This window comes from Leptopilina heterotoma, unplaced genomic scaffold, assembly GCF_015476425.1.
Source record: "Leptopilina heterotoma isolate Lh14 unplaced genomic scaffold, ASM1547642v1 Lhet_362, whole genome shotgun sequence".
NCBI classification, from domain to species: Eukaryota; Metazoa; Arthropoda; class Insecta; order Hymenoptera; family Figitidae; genus Leptopilina; species Leptopilina heterotoma.
Window position 1 is genome coordinate 387,066 of NW_025111043.1, and position 23,861 is coordinate 410,926.

General features: G+C 29.5%; 1 protein-coding gene across 1 annotated transcript in view; it reads left to right on the forward strand.

Annotated features, from left to right (window-relative positions):
* The window catches only part of LOC122505668 (receptor-type tyrosine-protein phosphatase U), a 592,942-nt gene that overhangs the window by 373,476 nt on the left and 195,605 nt on the right, over positions 1 to 23,861 (forward strand). The window contains exon 3 of the mRNA XM_043617444.1: positions 6,239 to 6,357. Within this exon, the coding sequence (XP_043473379.1) occupies positions 6,239 to 6,357 (119 nt within the window). The remainder of the gene's footprint in view (positions 1 to 6,238; positions 6,358 to 23,861) is intronic.

A 23,861-nucleotide genomic window follows, 5' to 3' on the forward strand; every position in this document is an offset into this window, starting at 1 on the left:
TGGAGGTGTTAAATGGTTTTATAAAGGTTTTAATGTAGCCAATTTTTAACACTTTTTACGAATGGCGTTCCAATATTCACCCAAAATAGTTCACAATATTGGATCCGCCTATTTGAATTTTTGAAAATCAATTTAAGATTCATAATCTCAAATAATAAAAAACATTTGGTTTGGTAAACTTAATTTGTTTACAGAGTTTAGAAATCAAGTTTAAATTGGAACGCCATTTTCGCATTTTTTGCCGCTTTTGTCACCTACTCACGCGACGCCACATGGAACGCCTTGCCGGTGAAGTGGTTAAATAAAATTTTCATTTTGACAACAGAAACGATGCATAAATTTCAGAATAATCTTTGACTTTAATACGAATGAGCTTTTTAAAAAATACTGAACTTCATAAATTCTTTTTCCTTTGGTAAAGCTCCTTTAAATAAAACTGAAAGTAAAAATTTTCTAAAACTGGTATTACGTTTTCTAAAAATTGTTCATTTCTCTGAACATTAATTAAAAAGCTTCCACAAGGTGACCAAACATAAAAATCGCAAGATAATAATCCGGTAACATACATTTCAATTTGACACTGCGTGTAATACTGATGTGACGGATTGAGCTGATCAACATTGTTAATTTTTTTTAGATATGGAACATTAAATGTATTTGTTGCCTTATCAAAAATCGGTTTTTTTCGCAAGTTATCGGACATTTTATTTCTAAAAATGTGTGTATGTATGTGTGTGTGTGTGTGTATGTCACCGATTCTTGTGGACAAATTTTCTCTTACACGTCTTGACGGATTTTGATAAAATTTTGTAGGTGTATTACGGTCACGAATACCAAAAATCAGACAGAAGGATTTTCAAAAATATCTAAAAAAAAAATTTTTTCAACAATTTTTTAATTTTTGAAAAAATTAATTTTTGGATTTTTTGAAATAACTTTTTTCTATATTAAAATTTTTATTAATTCTTGGCAAAATTGCATTCCTGACATAAAAACGAATCGTTTCATGTATATAAAGTATATATTTTATCCAAATTTATAGAATTAATAAATATTTTAATTTTTCACAAAAAATTGAAATTTTGTATTTTTTGACATTTTATCTTAACACTTTAAAATAAAAAATTAAACAATTGGTATATATTATATTGAGGAAGCTTAATGATCATGAAATGAACAACTTGTTTTGTACGTAAACATAGATCTATTATTTGACTTTCAGAAAGTAAAATTTCTTGGCGATAAAAATCAAGAAATTTTGTTTCTGCGTTATCTAATTTGTCACCAAAATACAAGATCATTTTTTTCGTTTTATCAATAACATGCCGAATGCATGTATTCAAATCTTTATCTTGGCAAGATGAAACGGCAAAACTAACATAGTCGCCCAAAATGGACTTGCATATTTTTTCCCCTTCTGATTTTTCTTCTTCACGAAGAATCGAACGTAAGGCACAAGCATGATTCAGGTCTGAAGACTTTAAAGTGTAGGAAGAACAATTAACATTTTGTTTTGAATTTTTTGCTTTAAAAAAGTCTGCTACAGCTAAACCCTTCGCGTATAAATCTTTCCCAATCTGAGTGTCAGAAGGCTTTCCCCACTCTTGTTCGAGATTTGTTTTACTAATAGCGAATTCGGTTATCTGCACCGGAGCACTCTCGGAGTGCTCCAGAGCAGGAGTAGCATGTTCGGTTTGACAAATGTGCTCTAGTGCAGATCGTTTGGAGTATTCGCTTTAGCAGCACTGCTCCGGCGCAGATCGTTTCGAGTATTCGTTTTGGCAGCACTGCTCCGGCGCAGATCGTTATTTGTGTTCGAATTAAGAAGTGTGCACTCTCAAGGATCGAAAGGTGCAACAAAATTTGCTCCCACAATTTTGTTAGTGCAGTTTAAAAAAATGTCAAGAGAAGCTGCAAATTTAAAAATTTCACTTCTAAAAGATTTAATTGACACCTCTAGCGATAGTAGTGAAGACGAATTATGTTTTTTATAATGAATTTTATATTTAGAGAAAGATTAACATTTAATATTTTAATATTTAATAAAAAAAGTAAATAATTTTCAATATTTTTAATATTTAAATAAAAATACTCATTATAAAGTAATTATTTGGTCTCAAAGAAAAAACCTTTTCACTTATTTTATTATTGTTGTTGTTAGTAGTTCAAAATGTCAAATAGTGTAAACAAAATTTATATCAGAAATATTATTCGATAATTTTGTGATTAACAATTCTGCTATATCAAAACATTGACCGCATAAAATTTTAAAATTCTAATAAAAATATCAAATTTTTTGCTTTTAAAAATATTATTGATGTATACATCATAAAATATTTAATTTTAAGTAAAATAATTTTACATTTAAGAAGAAAATATATTGCATAATATAATGTATAATAATATATATAATATAATAAATATAATATTATATTACATTATATTATATAAGTTTAATTAAATTTAAACTTCGCGCCAAACGAGCAGTGTATGCTTTACACCATAGCAGTTCATGTTGTGCTCCTGCTCCAAAAACAGTCGAACTTTGCCAGTGTTCATGACGTCATAGAGTGCCTCAGAGTAGAGCACAGCTTTTTGAGAGCAGAGTAAACTATACTCCTACACCGAGTAAGATCGCTCTCGGAGCAGATAACCGAATTCGCTATAATGCTTCCATCAGTATTGACGAAATGTATTAATGCAAATACATGCTTGCATTTTCCACCTGCCTGAGACACGCATGTACAAGAAACGTATGTTACTTTTCGGTTTGAGTCGAGCTGCAAATAATATTTTAGGTTAAATTTTTTAACAGTTTTTTTTAGGTTAATTATGAATTTCTTTATATTATGATTATTCTACAAATTAACGTTTTATATTTTTAAAAACGAGGAACTACCATTATTTCAACCGAATAAGGAGGAGAATTCACGGATGTTTGACGGATTACACTGCCTCGAATTTTTTCACTCATTCCATTTATTCGGATTTCTTCCACTCGAACAACATGTATAACCGCCAAAGCTTTTCCTTTTTTAATAGTTTCTGGTCGAAACTCAATTTCGTGATTGATTGCGGCAAAACCAGTTTTAATTATTACATTCATATTGATAATAATATTATTAACCTGTCATTATGTTATTGTCGTCCAACGAAAATTACCGATTTCTGCCGCGCCGAGCGCTGGCAGTCATATCCGGCAATCGTTCAGAGTCATGTCGCAGCGAATAGACTTTAATCGGTCCAATATTGGTTGCCGTGCTGGGCGCCGATTGACTCCCAATATTGGACCAATATGGGCTGATGCTTGGGATGTAACGGGTTCGCCAAGCATCGGTTGTTAATATTGGTCCAATATTGGCCGAATATTGGCAACCAAGAAAAAAAATTTTTTTAAATAAATAATAATAATAAAAAATTAATGTTTATAATTTTTGTTTAATATATTTATTTGTTTAATTATTTATTTTTAATAATTCATGTAAATAATAAATAATTTATTATTTATAAATTATAATTATTTAAAAATGCAGCAGCTATTAGGAAATAGCATTCTGCAAAAAAATTCTATCATTGAAAAATCAATGATAGGCGAGAGATATCTGCGTCATTAAATAGATTCGCAGATGATAGGCAAGAGATATCCGCGTCATTAAATAGATTCGCAGATATACTCTGGTCTCGCGACGAATCTCTCGATACTTATATACACTGGAGTCGCCGTGTCAGTTGCGAGAACGGTTACAGCGTCCCTCTTGCGGCAGAGATAAGAATTATCACGTAAACTGCTAAATCGCTTTACCGACGGCCTTATTATACCCGCAGTTTACGTGACAATTCTTATCTCTGCCGAAAGAGGGACGCTGTAACCGTTCTCGCAACTGACACAGCGACTCCAGTGTATATAAGTATCGAGAGATTCGTCGCGAGACCAGAGTATAGGTATCTGCAAATCTATTTAATGACGCGGATATCTCTCGCCTATCATTGATTTTTCAATGATAGAATTTTTTTGCAGAATGCTATTTCCTAATAGCTGCTGCGTTTTTAAATAATTATAATTTATAAATAATAAATTATTTATTATTTACATGAATTATTAAAAATAAATAATTAAACAAATAAATACATTAAACAAAAATTATAAACATTAATTTTTTATTATTATTATTTAATTAAAAAAATTTATTTAAAAAAATTTTTTCTCTTGGTTGCCAATATTCGGCCAATATTGGACCAATATTAACAACCGATGCTTGGCGAACCCGTTACGTCCCAAGCATCAGCCCATATTGGTCCAATATTGGGAGCCTTTATTGGACCGATGATTGGTCTCTTGGCTCCCAATATTGGACCGATATTGGACCGGTAAGAAATTTCTCACTGGGTAGCTCGGTTATGTTTAAACTTATTTGCATGTACTTATTTATTTACTTATTATTGAAATTTTGTTATTTATTTTATATATATATATATATATATATATATACTAGGGGGGCTTCGCCCCCCTGCGCGCCAACCCCCTATTAAAATTTTATATTTACTTCTATTATATGGATAATATAAAGATGGTAAAATGCGATTTTATTATTTAGGCCAATCTGGAATTATAAATTATCATATATAATAAAAATTATTAAAAATTTAAAAATAATTTCAAAATTATTAAAAATTATTTAAAAAATTATTAGAAAAATTAAATTATTTTAAAATTTTTAATAACTTTTCTAATAATTTTTATTATATATGATAATTTTACCATCTTTTTCATCAATTTTGTAGTAACATAACGGCCTGCAAGTAAAAAATTTGTCGTTTGACATAAACTTTGACGTCCTATTTGACGCCCTATTTGAGGGGGCAAGCTCTGACTCGACCGTTTGTAGACCTGTAGGTAAAACACAGGTCAAATGTTGATGTAATGTAATGGCCCACATTAAGGGCCCCTTTTTAAACCTGCAGGTCAAAAAATAGGTAAAATAAAACATGTTTTTTACGTAATTTAGGGGCCCACATAGGGACCACTTTTTGACATATAGGTCAAATTAAACATGGATTTTGACGTAATGAAAGGGCCCACATGGAGACCACTTTTTAACCTATAGGTCAAAAAATAGGTCAAATTAGACATAGATTTTGACGTAATGTGAGGCCGTTATTGGGCCTCTTTTTGATCTATAGATCAACAAATAGGTCAATTTTGACATAAATTTTGACGGCCTCTTTGGGAAAGGGCGCCCTTACAGAATCTTGAAACAGCGGCGGCGGCGATATCTTTTTGTAATATAGGTAGATATACTAGGGGGGCTTTGTCCCCCTGCGCGCCAACCCCCTGTTTTTTACTCGTTACAATATTGTTTTTAACAATTAAATGATTAATTTTAATGGAATTTTTTAAAAACAGATGTCAGTTTATAAAAACTTTATTGATTGAAACTTAATATTAAACAATAGATTTGTTTTACTGCTTAGCCTATATGAAAATAAATTATTGCCGTAATTAAAAATTCACATGAATGCATTTAGATTTTTAAATAGTCCAAAAAAACCACATGGAAAACAAAATTAATAATCTAGTTTAAATTAGTCAAATGACTGATTAAATTAAATCAATTTAGAAAAACTAAATAAAAATTAAATGAAATTAACTAAATGAAAATTAGTAGATGTATTAAGCATTGAAGAAAGTGTATAAACAAAGATTCGACTAGTGAATACCAATACATGATCAACTTAAAAATTTGTTCACTAAAGTTTGCTTAAAGATGTTTGATTTAAATTGATTATTATTTTTTTTACGAATAACAAGCTTTTTGCAATTTTTTCTCACTTTATACAACTAAATTGTATGTTTGCATTGGAAACACTTTTAGCAGATGTGCATATATAAGGAATATGAGAGACCAAGTGAAAGTTGAAAACGTCAACCAGCTGCAGATTTACAGAATACATTTTTTTAAAAACATATGCTATGAAAATTTCTCAAACGAAACGTTTATACTTTTTTTATTCAAATATACGTCAGAACCAACGTTTCCGCAATTTTTTTTCTTGTTACAATTTTTTTACATATGTATTAAATTCTTAAAATGGAACCTTGAAACTTATTGTTAAAAATACAATAATTTTGACATAATACAACTGTAATAATAATAATAACATAATAATATTTATAATAATAATAAAACAGTTATCGGGTACTTTTTTTATAAATTAATTATTTCTTTTTATTTTCTAGCTGCTGAGGAACTTGGTATGGGTGAAACTCTGCCTTCAACGCCAACGGAGCTTTCGCAATACCCTAAGCTTTGTGAACTTCGAAGAAAGTTTCCTGTTCTCTATAGGGTTGAGTTTCAGGTAAGGCCATTTGTTTTGCAAAATTACATGTATAAGGCCCTTAAAGGCTTGTTGTATGAACATCAATCGAGTAAAAACTAAAAGAGAGAAAAATTGCGATTTTCCTTCATAACATATACTAGGTGGGAAGGTTTTCTTTCCAAATAAAGAGAAATATGGTTGCTTCAGAGAATTCTAAAAGAGAGCAACAATTTTCAGGAAATAATTCAGGTTTTTCTCTTCTTCAATTTTTTTAATAACTTATTTATTTGGTCCAATATTTTAGAATTCTTACATATCTTTATTATTTTCTTTTATGTAGAGAAACATTTTTCTACTTTTTTATTAAGAAAATTTTTTTTTACTGCATTATAGTTGTATTATATAAAATATTAATTTAAGAATGATTGAGTTTTTGAAAGAGATTTATAAATATTAGTATTTCACTGTACTACAAGGAATACAAATTTTTAATTCCAAGCCTTTTAAAAGTTTGCAAAGTAAAATTTTCTATTTTCAGAACATTTCAGTAAAATTTTAAATTTAATTTCCATGTCGTATAAATTATATTAAAATTAAAAAGTGTACACTGAGAAAAAAGAGGGCGCGTTGCAGCACATTTTCGATTCATGTTGCGCGACTCAACCCTGAATTCTTCAACACACTTTCTGGGGCGTGCAGCACGCCCAAAAGAGCGTGTAATACACTTCAAATACAGCTCGCCTCGACTCAGGGGTCCGCTGCACGCCCCAGAAAAGTGTCTAGCAGAACACACACGGAAAAAAATTAATCTCTAAATTAGAGATTAAATCTGAGATTTAGGCATAAACTATCACTGGAATCGGACTTAAGATGTAAGCAGATCACTAAAACTGAAATTTGGTATTATATCTAATCCGAATATTAGTATTGTGAAGAACACGTATTTCTTATGCCTAAAGGCGCTTGCACACTTCCAAATTTTTAGACGAGCAGCGAATTTTCACGACCTTGAAATGCACATTACTAAATATGATTGGCTCTGACAAAAGTACATTTTCTCGCAGCTTTTTGTAGAGCCAATCATATTTAGTAATGTGAGTTTCAAGGCCATGAAAATTCGCTGCTCGCCCAAAATTTTGGAAGTGTGCAAGCGCCTTAAAAATGAAATTAGGAATCTCAAATTTTATGACATATGAAACATATGTTCTAAACTATCAACTTACTTGAATAAATTCAAATCTAATATATTATTTGAATAAACAATATTAAAAATTTTAGTCGTATATTTATATAATTCTTATTTTTGTAGTAACTCGATGTAATAAGAATTTATAATTTATCACAATTTAGAGTGAGAATTATTCACAAAATATTTATATTGTTTTCCCTGTATGAACTATACATTGACAAGTATAAAAAAGTAGTTGGATATTTTTAAAACACAATACGAATTTTATATTTTTATTTCATTTTTTTGTTTTAACGGCGTTGGAAGGTCTGTAAAATTTGTAGGTTACAATTATCGCCCGACAAAATACGACACTGACTGATTTAAATGACGTGAAATAGGTAAATAAACATTTTTCAACCACTTTTTCTCTAAACACAGACACTTTTTACAAAATAGGCCAACATACAACGAGTAGGAATCTTCTTAATTACCTAAATTCAAAAGATGGTTTAAATTCATGCAGAAACGCGGTTGGAAAATGTAAAATTGGAAAGTGATGTAATGCTAAGAATATAACAGCTGGACCATTGTGCTCTCTGCATGCTTCTGCCCTCTTCTGGCGACTGGCAGTAATCCGCTTCTTGTTGTCTGTCATTACATTACTTTCCAATCATTTCCAATTTTACATTTTACAACCGCTTGACAACCGCGTTTCTGCATGAATTTAAACAATCTTTTGAATTCAGGTTATTAAGAAGATTCTTACCCATTGTATGTTGGCCTATTTTGTAAAAAGTGTCTGTGTTTAGAGAAAAAGTGTTTGAAAAATGTTTATTTACCTATTTCACGTCATTTAAATCAGTCAGTGCCGTATTTTGTCGGGCGATAATTGTAACCTTAAAATTTCACAGACCTTCCTTCACAGACCTTCGCTTTTATTTTGATATTTGAAAATAAAATTAATACTTAATTAATTAAAATAGTTTAAATCTTTTTTGTCACTGATTAACTTAAAACACAATGTACCTAATTCATATAAAAATGTTGCGAAATTAACAAATCTCTAAATCAGAGATGTGAATTTATGGCGTTTTCTGGTATAAAGTTTGACAGAATCAAACACAACTTATCACAGTAATTGTGACTATAATGTTTAATTTAGATACACTTATATTTCATTGGACTTCAAATTAATATTATTTCAAGTTTAGAGATTAATTTTTTTTCGTGCAGGGTTGAGTCGCGCAACATGAATCGAAAATATGCTGCAACGCGCCCTCTTTTTTCTCAGTGTAGTACTTAATTTATAATTTAACACCTGTTTATAAATTAAGGATCAATAAAGTAGAAAATTTAGTTAATAACAATTAGTTGTCATATAGTTTTTTTCAAGTAATTTATGGTATAAAAAACGTATTCCCGATAGATTTAGTTTGAAAATATACTTTGCGTTTTAAGATTTTTGGTATTTTTTATTCAAAATGGCGCCTGAAAATAAACAATTTTCCAAAATTTAACACAGGATGGATACAATTTTCAAAAGTTCATTAAATCGATTGAAATTTATTACTCGGGGGTTTTCGGGCTGGCTGATTACGAATCTAAAGTCAAATTTAAAAAATTCAAACTGGCGGATCCAATGTGGTGGATGACCATATTAAAAATTCAACGTATTGGCTTCAAATTTGTTATTCGGAGGTTTTCGGGTTCGCTGATTACGAATCTGAAGTCATATTTTCAAAATTCAAAATGGTGGATCCAATATGGCGGACGACAATATTAAAACAAGTTGTTCATTTCATGACCATTTAGCTTCCTCAATAATATATAAATAGAAATTCGTGACGTAATTCACGTACAAAATTTTAGCAAACTCCATCTAAACGTATGTATAAAATTAAATTTATCCCATAGAATCGGTTTTTTGTGAAAAAGAAAAATATTTATTAATTTTATAAATGTTGATAAAATATATATTTTGTATACATCAATCGATTCGTTTTCTTGACAGGAATGTAATTTTGAGAATAATTAATAAAAATATAAACAAATAAAAAAATTATTTAAAAAAATACAAAAAATTTTTTTTTTGAATTTTAAAAAAATTGTATAAAAAAAATTTTGTAGATATTTTTGAAAATCCTTGTGTCAGATTTTAGGTATTAATGACTGCCATAAACCTGCAAAATTTCAGGACAATCCATCAAATTTTGTCTAAGATAATTTGTACACAATTTTTTGTGACACACACATACATACACACACTCACACATACTTTTGGACATTTGCTCAGAATTGAATATACCACCCCTGTCCGTCTTTCCCTGAAAGTAGTCAGCTTAGTGGTTTGCACTTTAATGTGCAAAAACGTTACTCGAGATGGCGCAGTACTCACTACACTGAAAAAAATACATGAGACATTTTCAACTACATCCCCTTAGTAGAGTAAAAAGTAATAAAACGAACTACTTTTTTAGTTAGTCTGACTACTTTTGATACTTATTTTAACTGTTTTATGTAGTTAAAAATTATTAATTAAATTAATGTAATTTTACAGTTAACTTTGTAACTGCAGGTATGTTACAGAAATGACTACAGAAAGTAGTAGATTCTACTACTTAAAGTAGTTCGATAGACTAATTTTGTAGTAGTTTTTATTTCTTCTAGGAGTTAAATAATTTTCCATGTAATTTATGTTATAGGTTTTTATAGAAGATTAGCAACTGTGAAAAGTTGTAAATGCAACTACTTTAAGTAGTTGCATTGACACAGTTGAACTGTGTCAGGAATGCCTTTAAGTATTAAGCAACTCATCGTAGCGGGCGAGCGTGGTTAGGTGGTTAGGTTATCGGTTTACGAATGTTAGGGTCGAGCGTTCAACTCCCGACGTTTAGAGATTTTTCTCCGTTAGGTATATAGACATTAAATAAATAAGGTATAGGTAAACAAAAGTGGGTAGGGGGAAATATAAAAAAATACAACTCGATAATATTTATAATAAATTATAAATAATTTTATTTTACCATTTTCAGTAGTTGTCTTTATTACTGAGTTATCTTAGTAACTTTAACTACATATCAGCAGTTAATTCTACTGCAAAACTGTCATTGGTTCCTATTTAACTAAGAAAAGTAGTTAATGCAACTGTATTATCACTTCATTCAACTACATATCTGATAATTAATGTAAGTTCAAAATTATCTTTGGGGACTTATTGAACTAAGGAAAGTAGTTAAAAAGTAGTCAAATGTACTAAGAATTTTTTTCAGTGTACTCGTCAGCAATATTCGTTACCTCATTCATTATTGTGTTTGTTGTGTTGAAAACGGTTAGAAATCTCAACTGAATTTTATAAAAAAAATGTGAAAGTAAAGTGACAGTTGTGAAAAATTTAAAGAAAAAATTATTTAGGAGTGTTATATAATGGGAGCTCGTGTATTGCCTTCAATTGTAAGTCTGGCTACAAGTCAGAAAAAAGTGACAAAAAATACACTTTTTCTCAGTCCATGGCGGAAAAGAAAATTTAGAAAAGTGGCAAAAAGCAATTTTGAGGAAAAATTTTGTGATAAGAGCAGGGCAAGTAGTTTGCGAGAAGCATTTTCGTCCAGAGGAAATTTTATGGAAGCGAGAAGTAAAAGATCCTAGCGGAAAGGTTATGGCGTCTGTAAGTATACAAAATATAATTTGTAAATTAATCTGGTATTAAAAATAATGAAAAATTTGAAAAGCATTCTTTTAAATTTTGACTAAGAAAACATTATACTTAATTCAAATAGAAAAATAATTTTAAATGATTTTGTTTAATTGAAATTTGTTTGAATAATTATGTTTGATTCAAACATATTTTCTGTTTTGATTTAAACAAAAATTGTGTTTAAAAATTTTATGTTTGATTCAAACTTAAAATTTTATTATAAATAATTTAAATTATTAAAGCACTTGAGATGTCAAAACATTGGAAACACACACACACTATATCAAAAGCACACTCACACGGCAACTCACACAATCAAAGTCGCTCTACGCTGTTACACCGGCATCTAAAGCGTGGCGTAGAGGGTTTCAATTATTTTCACACCAGAAGACACTTTTCTACAGCAATCGCCCATCAAGTTAATATAGAGATCAGTGCAAACCACTAAGCTGACATATTTTTCCTTCAAAATACATAGGAGTCGGACTGGGGTGAATATACATATGTTCTAGATGAAAATGAGTCTATATAACCTTCTTTTGAAAAATTGAAAATCGTCACGAATGCAAAGCTTCTTCATGAGGAAGCAAAATCATCGCATTGGCTTCAAATTTGTTACTCGTGGGTTTTTGGAGTCGCTGATTACGAATCTAAAGTCAGATTTAAAAAATTCAAAATGGCGCTTCCAACATGGTGGACGAAAATATTAAAAATTCATCGTATTGGCTTCAAACTTGTTACTCGGGGGTTTTCGGGGTCGCTGATTACGAATCTAAAGTCAGATTTTAAAAATTTTAAATAGCGGATGACAAAATATATCAATGTTAACATAATTTCATCCGCTAATAATTCTGTCGAATTTTACTAGCATGATGGCGTTGCTGAATCTGAGTGTGTAAGTCCGATGATATTTTTTCTAAAGCAGATCATGATTTTAATTCCTTGTTAAGGGGGCATGAGCAGTTGTAAAATTCCATTGAAATAAGCCTATTTTTAAGTACCATTTTCTCAACTCCAAATAATTATTTTTTATCACACTTGGTTCTGATGATTTTATATACGCAAAGGACTAAAATCTGATCTGATCTGATACACACAAATGGTACCTAAGTGATCCGACATTTTGAATATTTAAAATCTGACTTTAGATTCGTAATCAGCGACACCAAAAACCCCCGAGTAACAAATTTGCAGCCAATACAATGATTTTTTAATATTGTCGTCCGCCATATTGTATTGTATTGTATTGTAATGTTACTGTAATATTGATGGGTAATATTACCATCAGGCGGACATTTTAATATGACTTCTGCTATCATGCTGATGTTGACAGCAAGACTGAATTTTCAATGCTTTTGATGTTTTTTAGTGTTTTTTAATGTCCTAGCATGCAATATGCCTGTGATGGTTGTTTCAAATATGTGAAATGTTTGCAGCAATTTAACCTCGTTTTGTCATCATCGTAATAATAACATGTATAATTTACCATATTAGAATAGTAATACTGAAGATGATCAGCGTTGACCTGATCGAAAAGCTTCTATAATAAATAGGACTTTATGAAATTGACTTGATAAGAAACTATTGATTACACCTTACATATGATATATATTTAGCCACAAGTCGAAACTAAAAAACTACATCTAATTATAATTATTTTAATATGACCATAATATTACAGTAATTTTACCGGGTAATATTACTATAATGTTACGTGCCACATGGGAAAGGGATATATGCGAGTAACCGAAATTATCTTCCATAGCGATTGCGTAGCCGAGAGGCTTAGTGTAAATGCGTGCGTTTTTAGGTTGCGTTAGATATAAGTTAGGTAGGGTTTGAATCTGTATAGATGTTAAGATTTTTCGATATGTTAAGTTGTTAATTGTAAGTATGAATATAGTAAAAGAGTCATTGTGTGGGTACGGATTACTACTTTTTCGAGTAAAAATCTTTACGAAATAGTAATAATTACTCTGATTCGTGATAAAAGTTGCTTCGCTCAGAGTGTTAATTGCTCGGGACATTTTAAATATTACTCTGCTTTTGATAAAATTTAGATTCCTTGAAGTAGAGGAGAACGGGGCGAGGCAGCCAAGATGGCACATTTTGGTTTGCGAGGCAGTTATTTAAATAGGTTTTTTCAATTTTAATATCGCATTAGAAAGCTTGTCTTACTGGCTAAAAAATCGCTATAGAACATTTTGTCGTAGGTTGCACTTAAAAATTTCTACAACCCTTTTCCCAAAGGACCACATTTTGGCATATTTGAAAAAACGTGGGGTGAGGCGGCCAACTATTTTAATAGTTAAAAAAACATAACTTAAAGTTACAATTAGTGAAACATAACAAGGTAGTTGTCCTTAACTTACTTTTATTCTGTTAGTAAAATTCAAAAATTTACATATAAATAATATTATAATAATAACATTAATTAAATTAAGGCCTTGAATCCAATAACTCGCCCGACGCTCGAAGGCACGCGCTAATACCAGTCGGGTAGCAGTGAGTGGCCCAGAGGCGCTCACTGCTCACTGACTGGCAGTTGCGCGTTCCTCCGAGCGTCGGGCGAGTTATTGGATCCAAGGCCTCAATTCAATTTAACATTTTAAGGAAATATAAATTTGTTATTCTTAAAAAATGGTTTATAAAATTCAATGTTAAGTTTAAAATGTATTGGAGTAGGAAAAAAAGAGAAAACATTTAGAAGAACCAATAAAATCAACACAAAAAGACGAAAAATATAGTGTTGTCTGCCTAACCCCACGAGTACTTTTTTAAGAAAACATCCACAAAACCCGTAATATTAAAAATATCGCAATTCCATTAACACCATCATCTTCAGCACTAAATTCTGCATTAAAAATCACTTTACAAGAATTTTATTAGTGTAACTCTATTAACTAAAATTACCAAAATAACTCTTAGAAAAGTTGCATCCAAAAAGTCTGTTTTCATAAATGATACTGTCATTGCTAAACTGCTGCAGCAATAATACCCATCTCTAAGCAACTAAAGTAAACTACCACAAGCAGTCTACATTATCAATAGCGCACGATTTGAAAAAATTATGCAGAAATAAGAAGCAATTAGCTGCCTCGCCCCGTTCTCCTCTAAATTATACTTTTTTAAAAAAGTAAAAATTGTTTGAAAACGAAGCAAAAGTTACTATTTCTTGAGCAGTTTTAAAATTACTACTTGAAAGTAGTAATTTTTCATCGAAAATAGTATACCTAATTATTACTTATTTATTTTTCTCCGTGCGCCAATGGACGGTGAACCGTTATCATTTGTATAGTTAGCCCAACCTCTGTCATGAGAAGGTGGACCGACTTTGTAATTTAATTAAACCAACATATCGCACCTGGGTCATAAGAATGTTCTAAAATGTCCAGGTTAACGTCTTTAAAATTTCTCTAGAATGTTTATAAGACATCCATGGACATATTTTAGACATTTTTAGGGTAAAATAAGAACATTTTAGGACACTTTGGTGACGTATTTTGGACATATTTGGAACATTTTTTGTACATGTTTAGGGCGTGTTTTATACATGTTTAGGACATTTTTAGAACACACTTAGGACATGTTTGGAACATTTTCAGGATACATTGAGGACATGTATGAGACATTCTCTGGAGATGTTTAGAACGAGTTTTGAACACATTTGGAAATTTCGATGAACATTTTAGGTGTTCTAAACATCTCCAGAGAATGACTCATATATTTCCTAAAAATGTTCTCAACGTGTCCTGAGAATGTCACAAACATGTCCTAAAAATGTCCTCAACATTTCTAAGAATATCCCAAATACTTCCTGAAAATATCCATGTGACACATTTGGACGTCTTCAGGCCAGACATAGAATTTGATTAAGACGCCTTTAAGTCTGTCTTTAAGACACCTTCAGGATATCTTTTTTAAGACATTGTTAAGATATCTTTACGATATTTTAGACATGTTTTTTACAATGTCCTAAGAACGTTCTGAAAAGGATATCCTAAGGATATCCCACGGATGTCTGTGTCCATTGGGTATATAATAATTTAATGACTACTTCTAAATTGAAAATCAATAAAGCAGCCAAGTTAACTATCACATCATAATACAAGATATGATAAGATGTTAGAAGCATTCTATGCAAAGTTATAACTTAAATAAAATTATTAAAGAGAAAGAAATAAAAAAAATTTTAAACTTTAAAAATTCCAGTAATTCTTTTCCACAATTTTCGAAAATTTAAAAATTCTACACCTTCTTCACGATTTTTATATTTCAGAGAAATCTTGTATTTCTAAAGAGAATTTTGTATAGGAAAAGGAAGAAGGCTCTAGAAAGAAATAATCTTTAAATTTTGAATATATCGTCAGAAATAAAAGTAAATAAAACATGATAGTATTTTTCTACAATTTCTATTTCTTTTTAGTTTCCCCCTTTTGCATCATCAATATTAGTTTTAATGATTTGTTTAACCTTCAGTTGTCTAGTTAAAAGAAGGATAATGATTAATAGTGACAAGGTGTTATAGGGGTTTTTGGTAAACAACAAAAAATCAATTAATCATATTGTAAATAACTTCCTAAACATTAGTAATACATTAACTGTTCAAATTTCCGCGACTTTTATATACATTTTCCTTTCTTAAAAAAGACATGGAGTGGAAAGGTCGAATGTATCGAAAAGTATCGAAGTAAAGAATGGGCCTTGGAATGGGCAATGAGAATGTAAAATCTTAATAGAAGGGTGTTTTTAAAATTGTTTGTACATGTAAAGGTGGCGCTGCACTCGTATGTTATTTAAAAAGAGCGCGAATATATAAATTTTATTTTTGTTAAGAGAAAGTACACATAACAAATCTTATTTTGCATTGTCAAAAAAAAACGTCAATATTTCAAATATAAATAAGCAAATTATTAACTGAAAAAATTTGAATATTATTATTAATGAAATAATGGACTTGGACAATGGACATATAAAAACTAGCACCGTAGACGGCCGCTTGCGGCCGTCGGAGGAGCTAGTATTATATAAAATGAGAAAAAGAAAACTTTATTCGAAATTATTATTCATTTCGTTATATACATAATTCCCAGGTGAAAATAATTCGGACGGATTTCGTTCAGAATTTCTAGCGAATTCGTGTGAAATTACGAATAAATTCAAATGCTTTAAAATTTAATTTTCAAAATTAAGTGGTTGTCAGATTTCAGCTTCATGTTCTTCGACTTTATTTTAAAGGTAATTTTACGTGTAATTCTCATGATTATTTTTAAAGGTAAATCGACTGGGACCCAAGACTAATATATTTACTACGGGGCCCTCTTTAACAAATAAAATATTGTGACTGCATGTCAAAAGAATGAAAATCCAGAAATGTACGATTTATTAAAATGATAATAAATTAAATTTAATGGTGATAATTTAAAAATTCAAGACATCAAAAGAATATCAGTACAAACATCTTTAAAGAATTAAACAATAATTATCATTGTAAATAAAAGGTTCTAAATTAGAGCTGATTTTCGGTATTAAAATAGAACCAAATGACGATTTAGTACCCAAAATTGGTACTAAATTAGTGCCTTTCTTTTTATAACTGAAAAATAAATTAAGAAAATTTGTTTAAATAAAAAATTTGATTTGGGTTATAAATTCAGATTTATTGCCTATTTTTAAATTTTATTATGAAAATTTATCTGAAAAAATTCGCTACTTTCTAAATCTGAAATAGCGAAAAGTATACCACTGATTCCAATTAGCGTAGATATACGCTGTGAATTATGTGAAACACTAAATAATCAGGGATCACAAAAACTCTCAAGTAATAGGTTTCGTTTGAATTCGAGAGAGTTTTCAAGACCTTGTTTGTCATATTGAATTCTTAAATTCTGACTTCTGATTGGTAATGAGGGACCTAAAAAACTCCCGAGCAATATTTTTGATCGAGTTATTTTAAAATACAAAATTTGTATACCTATCATTTATATAGTTAAAATATAAAATAATATATAAATACTCTTTTAAACCTAAATTAATGAAAAGTCATCCACAAAAGTAAATTAATAAAAATTTCTACTAAGTCCAAGTAATTTTCCACTAAAATTTAAGTAAAAATATTAAGAGTACGAAACAGAATAATAAAATTTTATCTTTACTATTACTTATCTTAATATCTATAAATGTTAATATAATTGTTATAATATATTAGAAAAATTATTTAGCACGCTAAAAAAAGTTCTACTAAAGTAGAGATAACAATCACTATAATAGCTATAAGTTTCACTGATTTGGCTCCAGCGATAATCCATTTTCGCTGATCTAGCGAAAATGATATTTCTTGAGTTACCTTTTGAAAACAACATAACCTCAAAATAACACTTGATTGAAAACATTTTTAAATTAATGTTCAAAGCGTATATTCAAATTCTATTAATTATATTTTTTATATTATAACTAATAAAATGTAAAATTAGTAAATTAATACGTATTTAGAGGTAAGAAATGTAAATTCGACATTTGTGATTTTAGAGAAATTTCTATGAGAATGGTAAACTGTCAAATATTTCCAATATGGCTGACCAGTGAAATTCATTTTCTCTATATCAGAGAAACAGTTTGACTACTGCATTGGAAATCATTTACTAAATTAGTTGAATAGATTCTTTATGTTATTTATTTTTGAAATTAGCTGTTCCCCACAGTAAAAATTTTTTTCCATGAGTGATTACCAATTACTACTGTATTTGTTTACATATTTATTTCTGAAAGATTTGTTAATTATTTCTAAATAATAATTTGCAAAGTTTTATATCCACTTTTTCTTTTAGCATTTAAAAATCAAATTCTCAAGGTAATTATCTCAAAAGAAAAAATACCCTCAAGGTTCTTTTTTAATATTATATAGTTTTAGTTTAATTCTCTTTACAACATCTAATTGGAAGAGTGCCAGAGGTTTCACTATATACACTATACATATTGCTTTAGCATGAAACTGAATGAAAGTTGAGAAATCCCACGTCAGTCACGTATAATACGCAACTGAAGTTCGTATAACTTTGCGAAAAAAGTAAATGGGTATGAAAAGATTTCTTTTTTTCATGCACGAAATTAGTAGAAAGAGCAAAATTTATTTAACATTTTACTTATCGAGATAATTTTTCCGTTGCATATCTTGACACATAAAACGCATTTTATTAGTTAATCACAGAAAAAGATTGTTTTATTTTTAACACCAAAAGTAAATAACACAATAGAAATCGCAGTTCTTTTTTTCTGTGTTCATATTGAACAGAAGAATAATAAAATTAATAAAGCTCCTGAAATTATTTTTTTAACCATCTGAAATTATTTCTCATCACAAATGAGCATATTTAATAGAAATAATTTTTTTGTGAAACTTTGAGTAAAGTTATAAAAAGTACAGTAATGACTGTTTTTGTATTGTATTTTTGTTACTTTTAACATTATTATTTTTGTATTCTATTTATTATTTTTTATTGTATTTTCATTAATAATACTTTTATTATTATTATTTTGATTATTATGAATATTATTATTATCTTTATTATGTATTATATATTTTATTTCTGATTTTTATTATCATGCATTTCATGTTTCCGAATAATTTTCTATTCACCTCTTTTCTCCTATATAGATTTATTATTCTTGATGATGTGTTCATTCATGAAAAATATTTATTAATATTTTCAAAAAAATTTTATAAACGAAAAATAAAATAATTTTCTGATAATAAAATAAGGAATTCGATATAAAGCCATGGGTCTCAATTCTCAAGAGATTACTTTGTCTTTTCTTTAGTTGCCTATCCTATCCCGGATTCAGAAAATTTACAGAACCTCTGTAATGTGTCACCCTTATTCGGTCGGAACTCTGTAATGTGAACTTCCTTTTCTAAGGGCCCCTCATTATGGCTGTTATTTTACGTCAAAATATGGGTCAAATTTGATCTATTTTTTAACCTTCAGGTCAAAAAGAGGTTCCATATGGACCCTCCAAAGCTTCAATACGCTAGGTCTAAATTTATATGAAATGTGACTACCTTTTTACCCTACAGGTAAATACTTTTTTACCCTACAGGTCAAAAGATGCTCCATTGGCGCCTGCAAAGAAGTCGTTATTTCAAGTCAAAGTTTAGGTCAAATTTGACCTATTTTTTTACCAACACGTAAAAAGATGCTCCATTAGGGCCTTCCAAGGAGTTGTTACTTTAAATTAAAATTTATAATTTATTTAGTTAAATTTGTCTTCTAATAATAAGACAAATTTAACATAAATTTTAATTTAAAGTAACGACTCCTTGAAAGGCCCTAATAGAGCATCTTTTTACGCGTTGGTCGAAACATAGGTCAAATTTGACCTAAACTTTGACTTCAAATAACGACTTCTTTGCAGGCGCCAATTACCTACAGGTCAAAAAGATGACCCACCTGGGTCCTCAAAAGGGTCATTACCCTAGGTCAAAATTTAGGTTAAATTTAACCTATTTCTTAATTTACAGGTTAAAAGTGGCCCTATGAAGGCTGTCCAAGAAGTTGTTATATTACGTCAAAATTTAGGTGATATTCAACCTTTTTTAACATAAGAGGGCCAAAAAGGCCCTGTCAGGAATCATTATCGTACGTCACAATTAATGTCAACAGTGTCCAAAATTAGATTAGATTTTAACCTACCTTCAAAGTCTACTTTATAGTACAAAGAGAGAACATAATCTCAATACTAGGTTTCAGTCAATAAAGTTTTTATAAAATGACATCTATTATTACAGAATTTTATTAAAATTAAACATTATAATAAATTCAAATAAATTTTAAACTACATTTCCAGAAATGTAAAAAAAATATTCTAAAAAGCAAAAATATTAATATGTACTTATTTTCTAAGAATTTGTTCTTTTTTAAGTATAATAAGAATTCTAGTTATTATGCCAAAAAAAATAGAAATGTAATTAAACCAACTCTCTAAATTTGGATTAGTAGAATTTTGACTATTTAAATTAGTAATTTTATATTTTACTAATGAAATAGTAGTTTTATGAACTATGACTAATGAATTAGTAGAATGTCGACGCAAAAATATAACTAATTCAAATTAGTAAGAATTTTTACTTTTTTGATTAGAAGTTTTTACTATTTGAATTAGCAGAAGTCACGTGACGAGAAGGAGCGTTCTTAACGTTCACTTTCGGTAATATTAAACAGCCATTTGCTACCTGTTGTGTAATGTCAAAGATTTTTCCTGAGCAAGCTGCAATTTATTCCCAAGATTTTAAAATTCGAAAAATATTTATACAAACAAGAAGTGCGTAAATAGTCCAGTCAAATTTATTTATTTATTTAATAACATAACGGGACATGCCCTTTCGTACATTACGTACTCCCTAATTCTAAGAGTTACATTTGTAACATATAAAAACAAATACAATATGAAGGTTGGCGCTTCAAAAGTTTAAGTTCGGTATAGATGTAAACACCGTTGTAGTGTAATAATGAAAATAAAGTAATATAATTAGACATTTTTGTTTTTCCACTAAGTCCATTAGAAAGTTAGTTATTGTAGTGAATCTTACAGTTTAATAGAAGAATATTAAAATAATATTAATAAATGACAAATTTGTATCTCTATCCGAATTAATTTTAAACCATTAGTAAAAATTATATGAAAAATAAAATTTAAAATACTGAATGAAATAAGATGTTTAAAACGGTCTAGAAACTGTAAGAATATATAGAAATTCAAAGAGTAACATAAAAAATGAGGAGGGTATTATACACATTTTTTGCTTAACAAAATGTCATTTTGAGAAATAAATCACAATACTCTAAAGGAGTTTAACTCAAAAAAAAACCATACACAAAAAGTTTGCTGAATACATTTAAACACTGAAGAGAATGATGACAGAAGAATTAATCCAAAACCAGGTGCTGGAGTTGGATTGGTCAACTGTTTACCCGCCTATCTGAAGTGTGAGAGTAGAAGTACGTTTACGGGGAGGGATTTTAATAATTGTGGGGACTCCACGACGAAAAACCAAAGAAATGTTTGCTTCTCCCTCTCGTCGACGCACGGCTAACTGCTCCTGTATAAGTAGAGTCTACATTGGATGAACGCGAACGTTGCCGTGCTGACGTCACCCATTTGAATAGCATGGGTGACGTCAGACGTTCGCGTACCATGGAATGTAGACTCTACTTCACTCTCCTAATCTCGTCCCTCTGCATCTTCGTTTTGTCATTTGACAACCATAGATTCTCCAAGTCCGATGAATTTACAGAGTCTCTTTTAGCAGCCACGAACGATCGCAAAATCGCCTGTGCCCTCTCCTCCGTCGCACATACGATTTTCACCGGGCGTGGCTTTTGAGAGACCTGCGCACTAGCACCAATTCTGAATGTTCGAATTCCATTTAGTCCTATTAGTAGTAATTCCAATTAGTCGAAAAAGAAGGCATATCACGTTTTATCTCAGAACCGCAATTTTTTTTGCTCTAAACCCTTCATTTTGGGTCAAAATAAAGTGCCTAAATTTGGTACTTCGAACTCCGTCGGGAAAGCAAAAAATTTTTGCAAAATAGGTGCAAAAAATCAGTTTTTCGAAAATTACCGCTTTCCAGTACATTTAAGGGTAAAAATAGTTATTATAAAAAAGAAAGTGTAGGGGAGAGTGGGGTAAAGGCGCTATGTTTATATTTATCAATGTATATTTTTTAAATTAAGCAATTAATTTATGCGGTCTTTGTTTTTCATTATTCTAAAACTAATAAACAAAAAATTTTAATAGTTGTTATTTAGTATATTATAATTATAAATACATTATTTAATGAAATTTAAAAGCAATGCAAAAAATGCCTTTGCCCCACACGCTGGGTCAGCGACTTTTTCGCTTATATTTCTAAAAGAAAGCATTTATAAGCCTTAAAAAAATTAACAAGTGATATTTATTAGTATAATATTTACGAAACATAAGGTTAACAACATATTATTAAAAGAATTAAACTATTTAAATAAAAAATAAAAACTTTTTGTGATTTTAACCTTATGTTGTGAATTAATACATAGAAAATTCGAAAATTCAATTGTTTTTAACCAAATTATGTTCAATATTGCCTTTGCCCCACATAACAAACTTTTTTTTTACTTTAAATTTAAAATATTTAGATACAAAATTAAACTAAAACACCACGCCAGTTGTGTAGAGAAATATTTAATTTATTTACATGTTACGTTTTTAAAAATTAAATGCTTAAACTTATGTTTTAAAAAATAAAAGTTTGTTCAATAAAATTATCATTTTATTTTTGCAGAACAATTTTTTTGTTATATTTCTTAAAATATTTGATATTTTTAGGTTTTTCTTTTTTTAATCAATTGGTCTGATTGCATTGCAACTTAATTTTTAATACCAATTGGAATAGACAGAAAATAAAGGAGATATTTTGAAAAACGTCTTTGCCCCGCATAGCGCCTTTGCCCCACTCTCCCCTATAAAATTCTAAGCAATTTATAAGAATAGTAAACCTTATAGCTCAAAAATTTACCGAGATATGCTCTTCGCAAAAAACCCGTTTTTTCGTGATTTTAGCCAAAATTCGCTATTTTTCAGTTTTTTTAGAACTACTTCTAAAATAATGATTTTTTTAAAAAATGACTAACAGAGGACTTAAATCTGACTAAATTCCTGACAGTTTGCGACAAAGAAAAACAAAATAGCTTAAATAGTTTTAGAGATACAGCCTCTCAAATTTAACCTCAAAAAGGGTCAACTTTGAGAGACTGTATCTGTAAAACTATTAAAGCTATTTTGTTTTTCTTTGTCGCAAATTGTCAGGAATCTAGTCAGCTTTAAGTCCTGTGTTGGCTTTTTTTAAATCAATATTTTAGAAGTAATTCTGAAAAAACTGAAAAATAGCGAATTTTGGCTAAAATCACGAAAAAACAAGTTTTTTGCGGATGGCATATCTCGGTCAATTTTTGAGCTACAAGGTTCACTTTTTAATAAATTGCTCAGAATTTTATTCATTTTCTTTTTTATAATAACTATTTTTCCTTTAAATGTAATGGAAAGCAGTAATTTTCAAAAAACTAATTTTTTGCACTTATTTTGCAAAAATTTTTTGCTTTCCCGATGAAATTCGAAGCTACCAAATGTAGGCACTTTATTTTGACCCCAAAATGAAGAGTATAAGCAAAAAAAAATTGGGGTCCTGAGATAAAAAGTCTAAAAATGCTAATTTGACTGGACATCGTTCATCACTTTTTTTAGGACTGGGTAAGTTTGTACACATTCTTTTTATTCTATTTTTTTGTTTTTATATATCGTCAGACGCCGGTATTTTCATCATTGCATGCTGGAATGATGAAAACGTGCATACAAAAAATGTGTATTAACTATATTTTTATGGCGTAAATTATTGTATTATATATATACATATATATTGTATGTATTGCATTTCTACGTAGTATAAGCATAAGTGCAGATATAATTATGATATCCATATACAAGTATAGATTTTCCATTCAATTTCGATTTCAAGTAGGAATCGTCGAATGCGAAGGGAGAGATATGTTATTTATTCTTCCCTATCAATATGATTATATTCCTTGTTGTCCACATGGGATTTTAAAAGGGGAATTATACTTGACAACCTTCAAATGTATGATA